The sequence below is a fragment of the Mercenaria mercenaria genome, chromosome 8, assembly GCF_021730395.1.
Source record: "Mercenaria mercenaria strain notata chromosome 8, MADL_Memer_1, whole genome shotgun sequence".
In the NCBI taxonomy this organism is placed as follows: Eukaryota; Metazoa; Mollusca; class Bivalvia; order Venerida; family Veneridae; genus Mercenaria; species Mercenaria mercenaria.
In genome coordinates this window covers 30,258,776-30,277,972 of record NC_069368.1, presented here as the reverse complement: position 1 = coordinate 30,277,972, position 19,197 = coordinate 30,258,776, and the positions used below count along the sequence as shown (strand labels likewise).

At 36.7% G+C, this 19,197-nt stretch overlaps 1 protein-coding gene and 1 pseudogene across 1 annotated transcript; one reads left to right on the top strand and one right to left on the bottom strand.

Annotated features, from left to right (window-relative positions):
• Nucleotides 1-650: 650 nt before the first annotated feature.
• Nucleotides 651-19,197, top strand: part of LOC123565433 (phosphatidylinositol 3-kinase catalytic subunit type 3-like) — a 48,358-nt pseudogene continuing 29,811 nt past the window's right edge.
• Nucleotides 8,171-17,430, bottom strand: LOC128558999 (uncharacterized). Its single transcript, XM_053549656.1, has 2 exons — nucleotides 16,845-17,430; nucleotides 8,171-13,480 (listed from the first exon to the last, which is right to left on the bottom strand). The coding sequence occupies exons 1-2, from the start codon at nucleotides 17,204-17,206 to the stop codon at nucleotides 12,100-12,102; spliced, it is 1,743 nt and encodes a 580-aa protein (XP_053405631.1). The 5' UTR covers nucleotides 17,207-17,430; the 3' UTR covers nucleotides 8,171-12,099.

Sequence of the window (19,197 nt, the reverse complement as noted above, 5' to 3'; positions counted from 1 at the left end):
ATTTAAGGCGGAATCTGGTTAATATTTTCGTACGGGGAACTTATAATGTCTGCAGAATCCCGAGGGATTTGTTGGTGCCCCAGCCCGTAGGGCAAGGGTACAAATGTATCCCTCAGGAATCTGCAGATCTTAAAACACGAAAATAACATGCGCTAACGCTATTCTAGCATAAAACGCGTAAAAAACTGATAAATGAATACAGTATCACTCAACGTCATTGAATTTCCATGAAAAATGCGCGGGAATATCTAAGTTGTTTTTACGTTGACGTCATTTTGTTTTGAATTATCCGTTTTGGGGCCGGATGACGTTTACGCTTTGCCACGGATCGGGCATATATAAAAAGGTGTTATAACGGCACGCGAGCACGAGAATCTCTCTGTTAACACACGTTTTCTCTCCTGTTAAAACACCCCCGAAAAGTGACAAGAACGGCAGTTTTATGCCAGAATAATTTGTTTTCAACAAGTAACTGACAACTTCTCCACAAAAATAACAGAGATTTATTGGCTAACAATAGTGTCATTGATTTTCTCCCTGAATTAACCTGACATACTTTGGTATTTGTGCAGTATGGTGGCAGGAAAAAGTGTCTCAAGATTTATAATCAGTGTACCTCATGTAATGAAGGTCAAGTTTAGCATTGTTAATTTCACACCCTTTTTTTGAGGGGTGGGGATGAGGGCAGGGAAGGGATACATGTTGTAGCTAGTGACTGTTCGCTTGCTGATACTGGCTTGAGTCTTGTTGCTAAAAAGTTTCTAAACAGTACTGATGTGTCTCAGACTATTGTTGGCTACCCACCCACCAAGCAGATGACATCAGAGGAACAGGATTTGGTTTGGAAATACAGGTTTTATCTCGCCTCTCAGAAAAAGGTAATTATCATGCTCCAGGCTGAATAATGTTTACAGGAATGTTCTGGCTTCTGCTATTGGCTGTTGTGATCAAGTCTGAAAATTTATGGGCTGAACTTCCTATATAAGGTTGAAGTATTATTTTTTCGCTCCCTAGAATGTAAAATTAAAGATTATACATTGTCTACCAATATGAAGATGTTGGCAGTTGCTGCCAATGCTTGTAAATGTTAATTTATAGTAGTGAATGGCACTCAGCTAATTTCAGTACGATTATGTATTGCATGTATCCCACTTTGGTATTCTTCAGTGGTCACAAGTACATGGATTTTCATGATGGCAAAATTTATGCTGAAATTACATAAAGATAATAATGGAAATTGCCAGTTGGCATAACAGGTCTGCTACCTTAAGTGCTAGATGGGGCATTAGAAGTGAGACTGGCTTCATCTCTCCTTAACCTTGTGGCAGTGGACACTATCAGTCAAGAGTTCTCAATATAAATTGTAAAACTTTTTTCAGTACCGGCCTTAAAAACATTAGTCCCTAAACTAAATATTTATACAATTCAGTAAGGTATTTACAGCAATTTTAAGCAGGTAAAATTAATAAGTATGATGATTCTAGAATTCATGCTGTTATTTTTCTTCTTTCAAAGGTGTTTGCGTCTTCCATGTATACTTCTGCATCAGGAGTAAAGGGGATTAATGTTAGTATCTGTTAAGGTGCCTCCTAGACTGGGAATACAAAGTTAAAAACTAAAAAAAAATATATATTTTAGGCTTTGACCAAGTTTTTGAAGTGTGTAAAGTGGAGCCAGTCGCAGGAAGTGAAACAGGCACTGGAGTTACTCAGTGCATGGAACCCTATGGACGTGGAAGATGCGCTCGAGCTTCTCACACCCACGTTCTCTCATCCAGCAGTAAGGAAGTATGCCGTAAACAGACTGAGACAAGCAGATGATGAGGTGGGGTATACATTAATTATGTAATAGATTACAAAATGCATTTATTTCAGTGTTGCATCTAGGATTCGGAAAATGGGGTGTCTAATGCAGAAAGATAACAAACCTTTTTATTAACACTGATTAATTATCAGCAAACTTATTATGAGCGGCATAAAACTTTTCTTTTGTTTACTCGTACACGCAGACGCTTACCGGTAATGATCATCACTACTGACATATATTTTAAAGTGTATCGGTATATTGATATTTGTGTAGTTCTTTTGTAGCAAGTTTAGTAAAAATAAATACATAAATAATAAAAATTGCATACAAAAAATCTGCTGAATCTGAACAGAGACGAGTACATGGCACAAAAAGACATGCAAAGACTGTCACAAAGACATATATTTGAATGTACATATGGATATTAATGTTTGTTCAGTGATTTTAAAGTAAGTTTATTAAACAATGGTAAATAAATAATAAAAATTGTGAAGATTTCTGCTGAATCTCAACAAAGATGCATACACGACATACAAAGACATGCAAAGATAGACACAAAGACATATATTTTAAAGTGTATCGGTATATTGATATTTATGTAGTTCTTTTGTAAAAATATTGCAAAAAAAGTCTGCTGAATCTGAACAGAGACGAGTACATGGCACACAAAGACATGCAAAGACACACAAAGACATATTTTTTTTTACATTTATTATAATTTATTTAATTTTTTTTGAAATAAATTTACTTTCAAATCACTCTACAAACATTATTGCATTCAAATATATGTATTTTTGACTGTCTTTGTGCGTCTTTTGTGTGTCTTAGCAGTGTTTAGCATGACCAGTCAAGTACACAGCATAGATACAGCCCTGGATAAAAATGATTGAGATTTGTTTATATGGCGGTTGGAATGGATTCAGCATCAAAACACACGAACAGCCGATATATACGCACGGTTGGTCGCGCATTCGGCAAGAACTTAGCGCGATCGGCCAGAATTATGTGGGAATCGCGCGTCCTAGATGCAACACTGTTATTTATTAAAAAAAGCTTTTAATGGTTTACTATATGAAACAAATTGCTACTATGAAATTATCTTATTAGTCCTTTACCGGTAGATAACCAGTTCTGGGGACTATAAGATTGTACTTTTCCATTTGTCCATCTGTCTGTCCATCACACTTGGCATTTCAAATGTTTACATGACATCCCTTACAGAAGAAAAAGGCCTGCTGCGTACTCTTGCTGTGTACATACAGCGTATATGATGCGTACATGATGTGTACTGAAATCAAGGGCTTTAAATAGTACGCAGGATATACACCGCACATACACCGATAGTACGTTTGTAGTACACTTTTGACATGCAAATGAGCTCTGCCGCGTACTACTTGCTGCGTACATGCTGTGGACTACATAGTACACAGGATGTACGCTGGAGGAATTTAATATGCGGGAAATAGTACGCAGCATGTACGCGGCACATACACTTTTCACATGCAAATGAGCCTGCGGTGTACTACCCCTGCGGCGTACATGCTGTGTACTCTTGCGGCGTACATGCTGTGTACTCCTGGCCCGAGTCCTGCGGCGTACATGCTGTGTACTCCTGCTGCATACATGCTGTGTACTCTTGTGGCGAAACTGCTGTGATAATGTAAATTCCTTACCCCACCAACTTTCGTATGCAAATGCTGATCATTTGGACAGAAAAAAACAGAAAAAAGATAAGTGACATGCATCAATAAGTATTTACCCTTACCAAAATAATGTAGATTGATGTTATCAAATAAATTAGTATGCTTTTCTTCATCCACTTTTCAATGAAATAAATCAGTTTTTGTAGCATGATATTTGGTAAACATTTGAAGAAAATGGCGTAACTGCATCAAGGGGAAACAACTTTAATGCAACTAAATATAAGTGTTATGATTTATTATAGACGATGTGTGCGTAGTATGTATCTATTTTGATTAAAATCCATCTGAGAACAATCTAGGACTGGAATTATATAAGCATTTATACACTTTTATGTCCGTAAAAAGTAGCGCGCCAAAAAATTTTGGATTGATTTTTTCCAATGGGGCGAGCGCAATTACTGTAGCCAAAAACGTTCTGAAAATATACGAGCGGCAAATCCGATGAACAACTTTTTAATTTGGTGAGGCCTTAATGAGTTAACATAATGAGCATTAAAGCCTTTATAAAACATGATAGAATGGTGTTTTGCTTAAGAGTATTCAAATAACAGTGAGAGCTATTAATTCTTCTCATTCGGGCGCTGTTGAGGCATTATCTTGGTAATTATTTCATGTATTACAAAATGTAATGCAACGAAGTTCAAATAAGGCTTTTCAGTTATCCAAGTTAGAAAGCTCCAGGATTAATTCAAAATGAAAAAGAATATATTTTTACACTGCATGCAAGGTGCAGCTCAGAAATCACTAAGATGTAAGCTTCACAAATGAACATTGCAAATAGTTTGGCAAATTTTCATTGTTCAGAATACCGGTAATCTGAACTATTCTATGCTATTAAGATAAAAGTTACTCGGAAATCAAGTTCTTGCTTCCAAAAAAAAAAAATGTACAAATCCTTCCTGCATGAAGTGTACTTCAGACTTTTACCTAAAAAAATTCAAAGTATAAACACCAAAAGAAAATGAACAAGTCCCTCCCGCGTATATGAAGTTTACTTCAGACTTAAACTTATAAAAAAAACCTAAGTATAAATGCCAAATGAAATTGTACAAGTCTTTCCCGCGTATATGAAGTGTACTGCACAAATTTCAAAGTATCTGCGGTGTACATGCAGTGTACTATTTTCTTGTACAAGTCCCTCCTGCGTACATGCAGTGTACTCCTTAAATTTTCAGAGTCTGTGCTGCGTACTTGAAGTGTACAAGTGACCTCCTGCGTACATGCTGTGTACTCGTCGAAATAGTACGCGGCATGTACGCGGCATGCAGTGTATGTAAAATGTACTCCTCTGGCGTACTACTGTGTTCGCGGCATATACACAGCAAATACGCAGCATGTACGCCACAGAGGCTTGCTTCTGTAAGGGATGAAAAAGGTCTATTTTGTGTCCATTCCAGAACTCTGTCATCCATCAAGAGATTTTACTTATCATAAATGTTGTACATGGTCAGATGTGTCATGCCTAACTTCCAGAACCCTAGCTGAAAGGTCAAGGTCAAACCTGGAGGTCAAAAGTCAGTAGGGTTCTTTGCCTGTTCGGTTTATAACTTGGTCATGTAAAACAGGATTTAATCATAATTGGGCTAAATTGTTTCCCAGGATGACATGATGTATCATGCACGAAACCTGGAACCGTAGCTAAAAGGTCAAGGACTCACTTGGAGGTCAATGGTCAGCAGGGCTTTTTTCCTGTCTGTTCGTGTAACTCGACTATCCATAAAGGGATTTTAATATAGCTTGGCACAAATCAACCCAATAAAAAGATGTGTCATAGGCAACACCCAGACCCAAGTCTCAAAGGTCAAGGTTACACGGAGGTCAAAGGTCAATAGATTTTTAACCTGTCTGGTCAAAATCCATCAATGGATTTTAATTTAATGTTTCACATAATGAAGCCTTGTGTATTGTACAAACCTTTATCCCTTAGTCGGGGCCTCCGTGGCTGAGTGGTTAAGGTTGCTGACTTCAAATCACTTGCCCCTCATCGATGTGGGTTCGAGCCTCACTTGAGTTGTTGAATTCTTCATGTGAGGAAGCCATCCAGCTGGCTTACGGAAGGTCGGCGGTTCTACCCATGTGCCCGCTCAATATTTAGAGGTTAATACACGACAGAGCCGGGCCGGGAGGTGATAATCGGCCCGGAAAATGAATAATGGCCCGAGGGCCATTATGAATTTCGGGCCGATTATCACCTCCCGGCCAGGCTCTTGCGTGTATTAATGTCTTTAATACATATGTTTTGTTGCACTACTCAAGGAAGGTAGAATTACAACTCCCGTCGCTAGATTTCTATGGCTAAATAGTTTGGGGTACTCTTGTCTCAAAATTTGTGTTTGTGCGTAGCCGGAAGCAATTTGGGGTCATAATTGAGTGTACTACAGTAAACTTATTCTTGCACATTAAGACAAATTAGATCTACAGAATTTCTTGTCGGTCAGGAGCTAAAAGTAAAATCGTAGATCTAATGTATCTATCAAACTCATCAAATCGCGATTCTAAAAATGTGGAACAACACATACTTTGAGCCAGATCATGAAAAAAAAAAACGAAAAAAAAAAACTGCGATTTTATTAGAATCTACTAGCTAGATATCTCGATCTATGTTTATGAAAAGCAGTCATGCATTTTCACTGAGAAGAAACCCGCAACTTCGTCGAAATTGGTGCGAATCATGCTGTTTTCCAACGCATAGGCCTACTCGAACACTGGTGAAACTCGGATCTCTGGCTCCAAAGTAAATATGTGCATGTCATGTTTTATTACTAATTTTAAGCCAAGAATTGTAATTCTGCAGTAAACAACGGTTTAACGTGTAGACCAGTGACAGACCATTATGACGTCTATGATGACGTTTTATGTAGCTATTGGTTTCACGCGCACGTGTTCACCGGGCGGATTATGATTATGAGTTTTCGGCCCGGGCCGATAAGTGATAATCAGTGCGTGAAAGCAATAACCTGCTGAAAACACCTTCATTTTTGTTACTATATATAGTAACATATGTATTAAGATGAAATAATGCACGGAGGGGCACCTGGGGTCTTCCTCCACCATTAAAGCTGATCTATCATGAGTCGATGCGACGTTAAATCCAACAAAAAAAAAATTATCCTTAAGTCATAGTTCAAGGTCACAGTTGGAAGTTGAAGAGAAATAGGTTTTTTGTCGAGCACACCTGCGGAAGCTAAGGCATGGTTGTACAAATGGCTGTTTGGTGTATATGCGTGCGTGCGTGCCTAGGACAATTAAAATCCTTTGTATTCATTTCTTTACCACTTATGTCTATTGTCCTTTAAGTGGTCATTCTATTGTTTTCAATTAATGGAATGACTACCTAATACCAAATCTTACGGGCATCCGTCTATCAGTGTGTCCATTTGTGCATACGTATATGTTTGTCCGGACCATAACTTTGACATGCATGGAGCAATCTTGTTTATATTTTGGCATGGATGTTTATCTCAGTGAGACGGAGTGTCATGTGCAAAACCCAGTTTCCTATCTCAAAGGTCAAGGTCACAGTTAGAGGTCAAAGGTCATGTCAGATCTTGTTCGGCCAGTAACTTTGACATGCAATGAGGAATCTTGTTTATATTGGCATGAATGTTAACCTCAGTGAGATGGAGTGCCATACGCAAAGCCCAGGTTCCTATCTCAAAGGTCAGATTACAGTTGGAGGTCAAAGGTCATGTCAGATCTTGTCCAGTTCATACCTTTGGCATGCATTGAGGAATCTTGTTTATATTTGCCATGAATATTTAATTTAATGAGACAAACACTATCTCAAAGGTCAAGGTCACAGTTATGAGTCTAAAGGAGGGCTCGACATGTTGCACATGGGCATCTACTTTTCCCTGTCTAGTCCATAACTCTGTCATCCATAAAGGGATTTTCATTTTACCTGACTCAAATGCTCTCCTTAATGAGAAAATGTGTCATGCACATTACCAAGACATTAAACTCAAATGTCAAGGTCACTCTTGATGGTCAAAGGTCATCATTGAACTTTTCCTCTCCAGTATGTAAAATATTTTAATATAAGTGACATATCGTATCGATCCCCCAAAAATGTTTGTGTTCTTTCTTCAGAATTACTTCCCTTAAATATGATGATCACTTACATTTTTCCATATTTTCCTACAAATTTCAATATGAAATATTATCAGAATCGAAATTAAATACTTTCTGTATCGCCCACTTTTAGTGGAAATGAGACTAAGTGATCCAGTTTCAGGTGGTGATGGCAGCATCAACAATTTGGAATAACTCAAAAACTGTTTCATATTTTCTTTTAAACCTTATAAGATGATTTAAAAGCTAATTTTACATCCCAATGGTGAGTCCAGGCCCCCTAGTGGCATTGACCTGGAAGAAATAATATTTTTTGACGCGTTTGAAAATTCACAAAAATGACAATTTGTCAAAAAACGTTACATATATATTGCTTGAAACCTTATAGGAAGATTTAGAAACTATTTTTAAACCCCTATGGTGTGTCCTGGCTGACCTTGAAGAGATTTTTTTGAGGCCTTTGGAAATTCACAAAGACAATTTCTCAAAAACTGTATTGCGTTGAAACCTTATAGGATAGTTCAGAAACCCATTTTACACCCCCATGGTGAGGCCTGCCCACCTAGTGATCTTGACATTGAAAAAAATAGCATTTTTTAGATTTTTTTTTGATGCCTTCGAAAATTCACAAAACGAAAAATTCTCAAAAATTGTTACATATATTGCTTCGAAACTTTGTAGCTTGGTTCAAAAACTTGCTTTACATCCAAATGGTTAGTCTTGGCCCACTAGTGACCTTGACCTTTTAAAAATTTTTAGACGCCTTTGAAAATTCACAAACATGACAATATTTTAAAAAATAGTTACAGATATAGCTTTGAAACTTCGGAAGATGGTTTTAAAACGCATTGTGTACCTATTTCAGTATTCAAAGCTTCTGTGGGCAAGACCCTTTCAGGCGGTAGCCTTGTTTTTTTTTTTTATAATTATAGATGTTATAAGCAATCAACAATTACAGATTTATTATATGCAAAATTTTAATCCATACGTTGTGTGTTATAACATACCGTACAATATTGTACATACATTATTGACAGGTTCTGTTGTAGTTGAGATAATTAAAGTCACCTTCTAGAAGGGGACTTCATTTTTATACGCCCGTTTGAAAAACGGGACGTATTATGGGAACGCCCCTGGCGGTCGGATGGGCGGGCGGGTGGGCATATCTTCTACATACATGAAGGGATTTTGATGAAACTTGGCACAGTTGTTCACCATCATGAGACGGAGTGTCAGGCGCAAGAACCAGGTCCCTAGGTCTAAGATCAAGGTCACACTTAGAGGTCAAAGGTCAAATTCAAGAATGACTTTGTCCGGAGCATATCTTCTTCATGCATGGAGGGATTTTGATGAAAATTGGCACAATTGTTCATCATCACGAGACAGAGTGTCATGCGCAAAAACCAGGTCCCTAGGTCTAAGGTCAAGGTCACACTTAGAGGCCAAAGGATACAAGAATAAAAAATTCAAGAATGACTTTGTCCGGTGCATATCTTCTTCATGCTTGGAAGGATTTTGATGTAGCTTGGCACAGTTGTTCACCATAATGAGACGGAGTGTCATGCGCAAGAACCAGGTCCCTAGGTCTAAGGTCAAGGTCACACTTAGAGGTCAAAGGATACAAGAATGAAAACTTTGTCCGGAGCATATCTTCTTCATGCATGAGAGGACTTTGATGTAGCTTGGCACAATTGTCCACAATCATGAGACGGAGTGTCATGCGCAAGAACCAGGTCCCTAGGGGTAAAAGGTCAAGGTCACACTTAGAGGTCAAGGATACAAGAATGAAAACTTTGTCCGGAGTATTTCTTCTTCATGCATGGAGGGATTTTGATGAAACTTGGCACAGTTGTTCACCATCATGAGACGGAGTGTCATGCGCAAGAACCAGGTCCCAAGGTCTAAGGTCAAGGTCACACTTAGAGGTGAAAGGTCAAATTCAAGAATGACTTTGTCCGGAGCATATCTTCTTCACGCATGGAGGGATTTTGATGAAAGTTGGCACAATTGTTCATCATCATGAGACGGAGTGTCATGCGCAAAAACCAGGTCCCTAGGTCTAAGGTCAAGGTCACACTTAGAGGCCAAAGGATACAAGAATAAAAAATTCAAGAATGACTTTGTCCGGAGCATATTTTCTTCATGCATGGAAGGATTTTGATGTAGCTTGGCACAGTTGTTCACCATAATGAGACGGAGTGTCATGCGCAAGAACCAGGTCCCTAGGTCTAAGGTCAAGGTCACACTTAGAGGTCAAAGGATACAAGAATGAAAACTTTGTCCGGAGCATATCTTCTTCATGCATGAGAGGACTTTGATGTAGCTTGGCACAATTGTTCACCATCGTGAGATGGAGTGTCATGCGCAAGAACCAGGTCCCTAGGGGTAAAAGGTCAAGGTCACACTTAGAGGTCAAGGATACAAGAATGAAAACTTTGTCCGGAGCATTTCATCTTCATGCATTGAGGGATTTTGATACAACTTGGCACAAATGTTCACAAGCATGAGACGGAGTGTCGTGCGCAAGAACCAGGTCCCTAGGTCTAAAGTCAAGGTCACACTTAGAGGCCAAAGGTCAGATACAAGAATGACTTTGTCCGAAGCATTTCTTCTTCATGCATGGAGGGATTTTGATGTAACTTGGCACAATTGTACACCATCATGAGACGGAGTGTTATGCACTGGTCCCTTCTTTTGAATTACTTCCCTTTGCTGTTACTGTAAATAGCTTATATTGTAACTTTTTCATTACAAGTCGTAGGGAAAAATCGAGACCACTTTTCTGTAGTACAACATGCATGTTACATCCAATTCTGAGGTGTATTTTGAACTGTCTCTACCTGGTAAGGATTTTTGTATGGACTTGTAATTTTTTTTTTCTCTCTTTAAAGATTAACTTCCCTTAGTTGTTACTATAAATAACTTACATTGTAACTTTTTTATAATTGACCGTAGGGAAAAACCAAGACCACTTTTCTGTGGTACAACATTGATGTTTCTTTCAAATTTTGGGTGTATTTTAAGGTATCTCTACCTGGTAAGGATTTTTTTTATGGACTTAAAAAGATAAAAGAATTACAATAATTTCTAAAAAAAAAACAACAATGTAAACAACTAGAAAATTAAAATTCCATTTGCAAATACAGGTGCTAGTGTAAAGAAATTTGCTGTGACGGGCGTATATTGTGACATTCTGACACTCTTGTTCATTCATTTGTTTATTTTGTCCGATATTTTCTTAAATGGCTCATATTAAATGAAAGCTGCTAAAAAGAAATCAAATAAGTTTATGTGAAACTGTGTGATTTGGTTTTGTTTTCATGACTGAAAAAACAACAGTTAAACTAACATATGTTAAGCAAAATCAACAAAATTTGTATGAGAATCCTTTTGAAGCAAAGAAAGCAACCAAGCAATATATTTGCTGAATCAGTTTGATAGAGTCTGTTCAGAAGTTGAATGAGATTGTTCTGTGTTGTAATTGTACTGTGATTTGATACACAAACACATAACAGATCCCCTGTAAAAACCTGTAAATTATTTTCATGAGTTGTATGAGTCATACTTGGCATATGACAAAGCTAGTCTCAGTACAGATAAGTCATTTACTTCCACAGAATGCTGTACACGTACAGTCGAAACTCGGTATCTCAAACTCGCTTACCTCGAAATTCCGCTTAAGTCGAAGGAATTTTCAAGTCCCGTCAAATTTCCTTCTTTATGCATGTAATTCAACTTTGGTTACGTCAAAATTTGACTTACCGAGACTCCGGATGTGTCGAAAGGGATTTTCAGTCCCGTCATTAAAATTCAAGTGCACTGTAAACTCGATAAGTCGAAGTGAGAAAAATATTCGATAAAATTTCACACATGTCATTGTGAAAGTGTTTGGTTTTTAACACATGTTTATTGCCTAACCAGAAAGCCGTGATGCCGACATATCAAAGGTGCGGCGATTATCAAAGTGAGATGATGTCATACATTTTTGCATGTGCCATAATGATAATTGTTTGATGTAAACATTAGATTTCTTTAATTAGCAGTCATTTGTTATTAGACTTATGAAAATTGCTTTTAATTTAAACTAATGAATTAATGGGAATATTTAATATGGATTAGAGGTAATTCCGATGACACTGTATAAAAATTAACTTCTTTGGGGAAGGCATAATTCGTTCAAAATGTCAGATCAAAATGCTGTCAATCCACCGGGGGAGCAACGTGGTACAAAAACAGGAAACTTGACTCAAAAACATTTGAGGTTAGTATCATTTTTATTCTTCAAAAACTGAAACCTTTGATAAACACAAACTGTACGGGATCGTGTACGCGTAAAGTGCCGACAGCGTATACACGACATCAAGGAAACACTTTTTATTTTTTATTAAATCTTTTCGGAATGTGTACACATTTCGTCCATATACTTCCCTCCTCATAACTCGAATTTCGGTTATCTCGAAATAAAAAGCACGGTCCCTTGATATTCAAGATACCGAGTTTCGACTGTATTTACTGTATTTCATATCAAGTCATATACTTTAATTCTGTCCCCATATCGACCAATAATCATCTTTGACATTTGCTGATTGCAACAAATGGCACTATGCCATGATTTATCATCAAATTTCACAACCTCGCCTATCAGTTTACCATCCAGTCTAAACTGGAGCACATTGTTGGAATTTCTTCCAAGCACAAGCAGACTTCCTCTACCTGTAAGATAACTATGCAAGGCACCAGCTAACTCTGAACCATTAAATCTTCCAACAACTTCTCCACTATTGTCCAGTATAATCAGTCCTTTATCCATGTCAGTGACAAAAATCTTTGACCCATCCTTACTGACAGGTAGACTATTTATGTCAGAGAACAGTTCCTGTCCTGATTCATCAATACTGAACTGCTTCAGCTTTCTTCCTGATAAACTGTATATATACACTGATGTACCATAATCTGAAATATACAGGTTGCCATTGGCACATGCTAGGCAATAACATCCAAAATCTATTGTTATCTTGTTTGTGGCTGTCATTCTGTTTCCTGTTGAAATGAAGTGAACTTCCTTATTTGCTGGCAAACATACAGCAACTTCTTGCTTATTGGTGGAGCAGACTTGCCATGGGCAATCAGGAAGATCATAGTAATCTATAACAGAGTATGTGGAACTGTCTAAACGCTTCAGCTTGTCGTTGTTGTTATCAGACAGTATTATTGTTCCATCCTCCAGAGTACATTCACTGACAATATAACATGTTTTAATGTCTGATTGAACTTTAACAGAGTATTCCTTGTACCCTTTGACCTGAAGTAAAGCCTCTTCCTTACTAACAGCAACAGTGCCTTTGTATTCAGCATCCACTGACATTCTCTCTGTTATCTTGCCTAAGACATTTATCTCTGCTAAAAAGGAAGAGATTTTGTCATCAGCATTGAAGTCAACATCTTTAAAGGATGTTTGTAATTTAGTTTCTTGTACAAATTTAGCAGCTTTACTTGCAGCGGTTTCTGCTTTCTTGACATTTACAAAGTTTTGTATTGCATTTTTGCTTGCTGGAAACAACTTGTCAAGAGTTGAGGAAACATTAGCTTTGTTTTTCTCCAGTTGTTTCATTCCTTCTTCTATCTCATGTATCAGGGCTTTGTACTTATCTTCTATATCATCAACAGTGTTTTTCTCTAGTTCGTCTAGCCTGTCATTAATTTCCTTTCTAAACTTCTTCACACTGACCAGTGTTTCGGCTCTAGATTTGAGTAATCTTTGTTTTTGGCTTTGAAACTTTTCATGATGCTCTGCCAGGGTCTTTGTAAATGATTTTAGTTTCTGCTGGATATCCCTTGTAGTAGTGGTAGTGGTGTTGATTTTCAAAAAATCTGGTATGTAGAAAATGTCTTGGCATAACCTAAAAAAGTAGAAATAAATTGGAAAATTTCAGTATATAGTTTAACAAATTCTCTTTCATGTATGTGTACATATTTTCGCGCAACAAACATTTCTTGCTCTGGCAGCTAGTCTAGAAAATACTATTTATTAGCGCAAACTTGAATTCGCGCAGTGAGACATTGTATTCATAATCCGCACGAACGTTATGAGTACTTCTATTGAATTCGAACAGAAATTGCCGAGGATTTGGGGTATTTAGGATGCACAAGTTTACAGTAAATACACTACGCTCTTTTGTTATGTTAATCCCTATAGCCCTTTATTGTAAAAAAAAAACAACTGAATACTGAGAAGTTCTCACTCATAATTCTTTATTGTCCAAACAAACAATGCATTGTTGCAAAAATTAACAGGCTCGCATTATGTGTAAAAAACACATTATTCGGTAATTATGATTGAGTCACTGTTATTATTATTTTATCCCCCCGCCAAAGGCGAAGGGGATATTAGAAATGCTCTCCATCTGTGAGTCTGTCCTTCTGTCTGTGTGTCCGCAACTGTCTTTGTCCGGAGCATAACTCCAAAAGTACTGGAGTGATTTTCTTCAAACCTCATACCCGGATAGAACACATTGGGAGAAAGTGCAGTGTGCAAGAACAATAACTCTACCTTGCCTACTCTTTGAGTTACTCCCCTTTATCGTATTTTCTTAAAAAAATTTGTCCAGAGCATAACTACAAAAGTACTGGAGGGATTTTCTTCAAACTTCATACACTGATAGAACACATTGAGAGGAAGTGTAGTGTACAAGAACAATAACCTACCTTGCCTGTTTTTTTAGTTATTCCCCTTTATCATATTTTCTTAAAAAAATTTGTCCGGAGCGTAACTCCAAAAGTACTGGAGGGATTTTCTTCAAACTTCATACACTAATAAAACGCATTGGGAGGAAGTGCAGTGTGCAAGAACAATAACTCTACCTTGCCTATTATTTGAGTTATTTCCCTTTATCATATTTTCTTTAAAAAATTTGTCCGGAGAATATTTTCTTCATGTAAGGAGGGGTTTTGATATATCTTGGCACAAATGTTTACCACCACGAGGTGGAGGGTCATGCACAAGAACCAGGTCCCTAGGTCTAAGGTCAAGGTCACACTTAGAGGTCAAAAGATACAAGAATGAAAACCTTGTCCAGAGCATTTCTTCTTCATGCATAGAAGGATTTTGATATAACTTGGCACAAATGTTCACCACCACGAGCAGAGTGTCATGTGCAAGATCCAGGTCCCTAGGTCTAAGGTCAAAGTCACATTTAGAGGCCAAAGGTCAGATACAAGAATGACTTTGTCTGAAGCATTTCTTCTTCATGCATGGTGGGATTTTGATGTTACTTGGCACAATTATACACCATCATGAGACCAAGTGTCATGCACAGTTCCCTTGTTTAGAATTACTTCCCTTTGTTGTTACTTTAAATAGCATTTATTGTAAAAAACGTTTTCATTACTAGTCGTAGGGAAAAATCGTTAGCTTTCCATTCCTTCTTTTTACAGTAGCCATAGAGAAAAACATCATAGCTATACTGTTCATGAAAGTTAATAAAATTTAGCAGTAAACCACCTCACTACTGATTTATTCTTTCTTCCACATCTTTAAAACCCCTGATGTGGACCACATCTAAACGGGTTTTCAAAGCTTTCCCCAAAATTAATACTTTCAGGCACTAACTTGCAAGGAACTTTAGCCTTCAATAATAGTATTCCCGGTGGGGGGATTAGCCATGTGTAACATGGCTCTTGTTATTATTATTATGGGGGCCTCTGTGGCCGAGTGGTTAGAGTCGTTGACTTCAAACCATTTGCCTCTCATCGATGTGGGTTCGAAACCTCATTTGGGGCGTAGAATTCTTCACGTGAGGAAGCCATCCAGCTGGCTTATGGGAGGTTGGTGGTTCTACCCAGGTGCCCGCTCGTGATGAAATTATGCACGGAGGGGCACCTGGGGTCTTCCTCCACCATTAAAGCTGGAAAGTCACCATATGACCTAAAATTGTGTCGGTGCGACGTTAAACCCAACAAAATAAAATAAATAAATATTATACCAGATTTATATAGCGCCTTTTTCATGATAAACATGTTGAAAGGTGCTTCAAATGTGTTGGTAGTTTAAACATATTTCATTTGTCAGACAGAACAGAACATATCGTACAAACAACATAAACATACTTAAAACAAGCTTATCATATTGACAAACTGAATTAAAATGTTTCGTGTTCAAGAAGTTTGGGATACAAAATTTCGATGAACTAATGAATTCGCGTGTGTCTTGCCTACGTGAATGCGTGAAAATTATAATCCTGCGAATAAATCTACACATACAGTAAATTGCAAACTCATCAGTTTATCGCAGTTTATAACCCATTTGAGTTATTGGTTAAACTTCCATAACTTGTTTCAGTTATCATAAAATATTACAAAGCCCTCCTGTGCCAATTCCTCATTTTGAATGTGACTAATGCAATTTTTTCCTGAATCCTTGACCTTTTATCTTTCCAGCTATGCAGTAAAATTTTTTAAGCAAGGCTGATAAAGTTTTACAAGCTATAAAACTCTTAATATCTCATTATTATCCTATTATGCTTATCAGGTCATGCTCAGACTAAAGGAGAATTTGATTAACCTAAGTTTGCTACTACATTTTGTAATTTCACTTTAAAGGTCACTTTGTGAGAACAGGAAAAAGACTTTTTTTGAATAACTTACCTGAGTTAACTATATTTTATAACTAATATAGGTTATAAAATGCTTGAAAAAGTAACTGAAATAGGTTACATAACTTAAAACAGTTACACCCCTGACTGCTCAAAGGACCCATGTACAATATCTGTGCCAGTGAATATATATGAGTCAAACCTAACATCTTGGGGAAAAAACACTTTTATAAAAGTCAGTCTAGAAGGAAAGAAAATGAACTAAAAACAGTGTAGAAATGTAAAACATCAAGGTATTGAATTTACCTTTAGCGAGTTTTTTGATCGATTTATAAAAAGATTTATAAACCATTGGAGTTTATGAAACATTTTGCACTGCTATTTATCATTGAAATACTATCTATAAAAAATCTAGAAAGACAGAAACATAGCCAGTTTTATCATTTAACTTAATGGTTTGCCTTTTATTATTTGTGGTTTGATTTACGTTTCTTTATGCCTGATCTGGATTTTATTCTATGTTTTGTGAATAAATGACATTACGCTATTTAACTTACATGTTTTTAAATGTGTAGAACTACCTTAAATATCTTTAAGTAATTGACAAGCCTTGACACAACACGCTGTGTATATCTAGAACAGACTTTAAACTAATTAAATTGAGCAATCTCACCTGTGGTCTACTGCCATACAAGTGCCACACCCGACATCGTCATGATTTTGACAGTACATGTCTACACAGTTATGACTATGCCGGTCACATGGCTCTGTTGGTGCCCCTGGCAGAGTCTTACTAGATCCTGATGGGGTCTTGACTGATCCTGATGGAAACTTCCCTTTGCCAAGAATGTTGTGCCCGATCAGTGAAGGGATGTCCTCATGAACTTTGACACAGGTCAAACAATAATAATCTTGACATTCTACGCAGTATTTTTCTGCTTCTCGGTTTTTCTCTTTATGTTTACATACTCCACATAGCAGATCAAAAGTTTCGTCAGATAATATGTCTGTATTTATACTCCCCTCAGTTGCCATTTTGTTTTTAATAGTTGAAAAAGTCCTGTCCTACTTTTGTTTTCAGTTTACTACATTTTTATAATTTTCAATGTGTAATTTGAACATCAACAAGTCCAGAGAATAGCACAAGTCTTTAAATTTTCATTATTTTTATTTTTCCTCACTATAAGTTTTTAAATAATTAAGTCAAAATTAATTTGTAAATTTTAAACCAACCGATTTACAACAATTATCTACTTCCATGTCTGTTTAAAAGTAAACAAGTTGTTACTAAGCACTTTTCAGTCCAAAGGGAACTAACTCAGAATATTACTTACAAGTTTCGTAGTAAGAGTTGCTGTTACTTTTCTGTACTAAGCTTCTTCAGGCTTGGATAATGGGCACAAATTCAGGGCTGCCACAGGTCTGTCAGGGTTTTTCATAGAGTATCTATAGAAAACATTTGAAAACAATTTCTTCCTCAGGCGTAAACTTAAACTTTGTTATGTACAATTGCTCCGATGGCCAATGTTTTATATAAATTTTCTTAAGAAACACTTAAGAAATCTTTAAAAAAGGAAATCTAAAACAAGTCAAGATATTTAAGATGTAGCATCGAAGCGGACCTGTAACATGTTTACTCAAACCCCGGAGTCTCTGGAAACCAAATTTTTTGTAACTACAGGGATCAATTGATGTTTTTGCATGTAATTTAAAAGCTCATATAAATCATTTCTAAGTACAAAATAGAAAAAAAAACTTTTGAACTAATTAATTAATGGCACAACCATTGAAAAATTAAATAAACTTGCAGTTTGCATAGATAAAGCTTTAATTTGGTGTACACAATTAAGTTTGCAATATAAACGTAAATAAACTTAATTCAGAAGCTATACTTTAACCTTTAGTGGATTTGCCTTTGCGACCAGTGCAGACCAAGACATGCAGGCTGATCATGGTCTGCACTGTCCGCTTATCAGTCAGTAAGTTTTCAGTGAACACCCCCCTCGTATAATATATCGGTACTGCCCAAATTGATTGATGGACAGTCTATTTTAGAAATTTAGGAGGCTAAAGGTTAAAGCAGATTTTATGACAGTGTTGTAAAAAATGTTTATGTTGATTAATCAGTACAATTATTGATTGCTTTTGTTATATTAATAATTATTAAACAACAATGATACACAATGTGCAAAACTGGATTTAAAAAAATGTTACCTTTAAGATTTCACACAATGAAATAATTCATGTATTCCACTGATTTAAACATAATGCATGGACATAGTCATTTTTTTTCACAAATCTGTCTAATGAATCAGTTGAAAAAGCCCTTAAATATTTTTTTGACTTCCAGGATCTACTGTTGTACCTGCTACAGCTGGTACAGGCTTTGAAGTATGAGAACTTTGAACAGATCAAGAAAGATTTGGACGCGACTCCTGCTGTGAGAAGAGATTCCGTGTCACAGGATGATTCTCCACAACAAACAGATAAGTAAGAATTTATTGTTTGCTGCATGTATCTACAGGTTACTTTTTCATCAGTTAAATGCACCTTTTTATATATTTATCTGTTACTATGAAATTGTCAAATTTTGTGGCCATAAAGTTCAAGGTTTTTGCCAAAACACCTCTTTCATAGGGATATAGAACAGAAGAGCATTTTAGTTTCGCTCTAAGGCCTCTGGCACATGCAAATATATATACAAAGTCAGCATGCACATTTATATAAAAAGTAAGTGAAACAGGCATCCCGTATACTCCCAGATTAACTCCATCCCCTTGATAAATGCACCCCTCCTGCATAATTAGAAAGAAGTAACTGCTTGTTTTAATTTAGTCAAAGGTGAATACCAGCATATTAGCACTATGATATTGTTAAAAGTTAAGTTCATTCCTTTAAGGATGTTCGAGCGTTTTTTCAGGATATCCGCCATTTTGAAAAATGTTTCTTCAAGTATTGCATTCTAACAAAAAGTTTTGCCAAAAATTAATGCTAAATAATTTTAAAAAAATGGCTAAAAATGTACC

Coding starts and splice junctions, on each gene's coding strand:
- LOC128558999 (XM_053549656.1), bottom strand. CDS start 17,206: ATGGCAACTGAGGGGAGTATAAATACAGACATATTATCTGACGAAACT. Junction 13,481..16,844: donor TGTATGGCAGTAGACCACAG/GTGAGATTGCTC, acceptor CTACTTTTTTAG/GTTATGCCAAGACATTTTCT.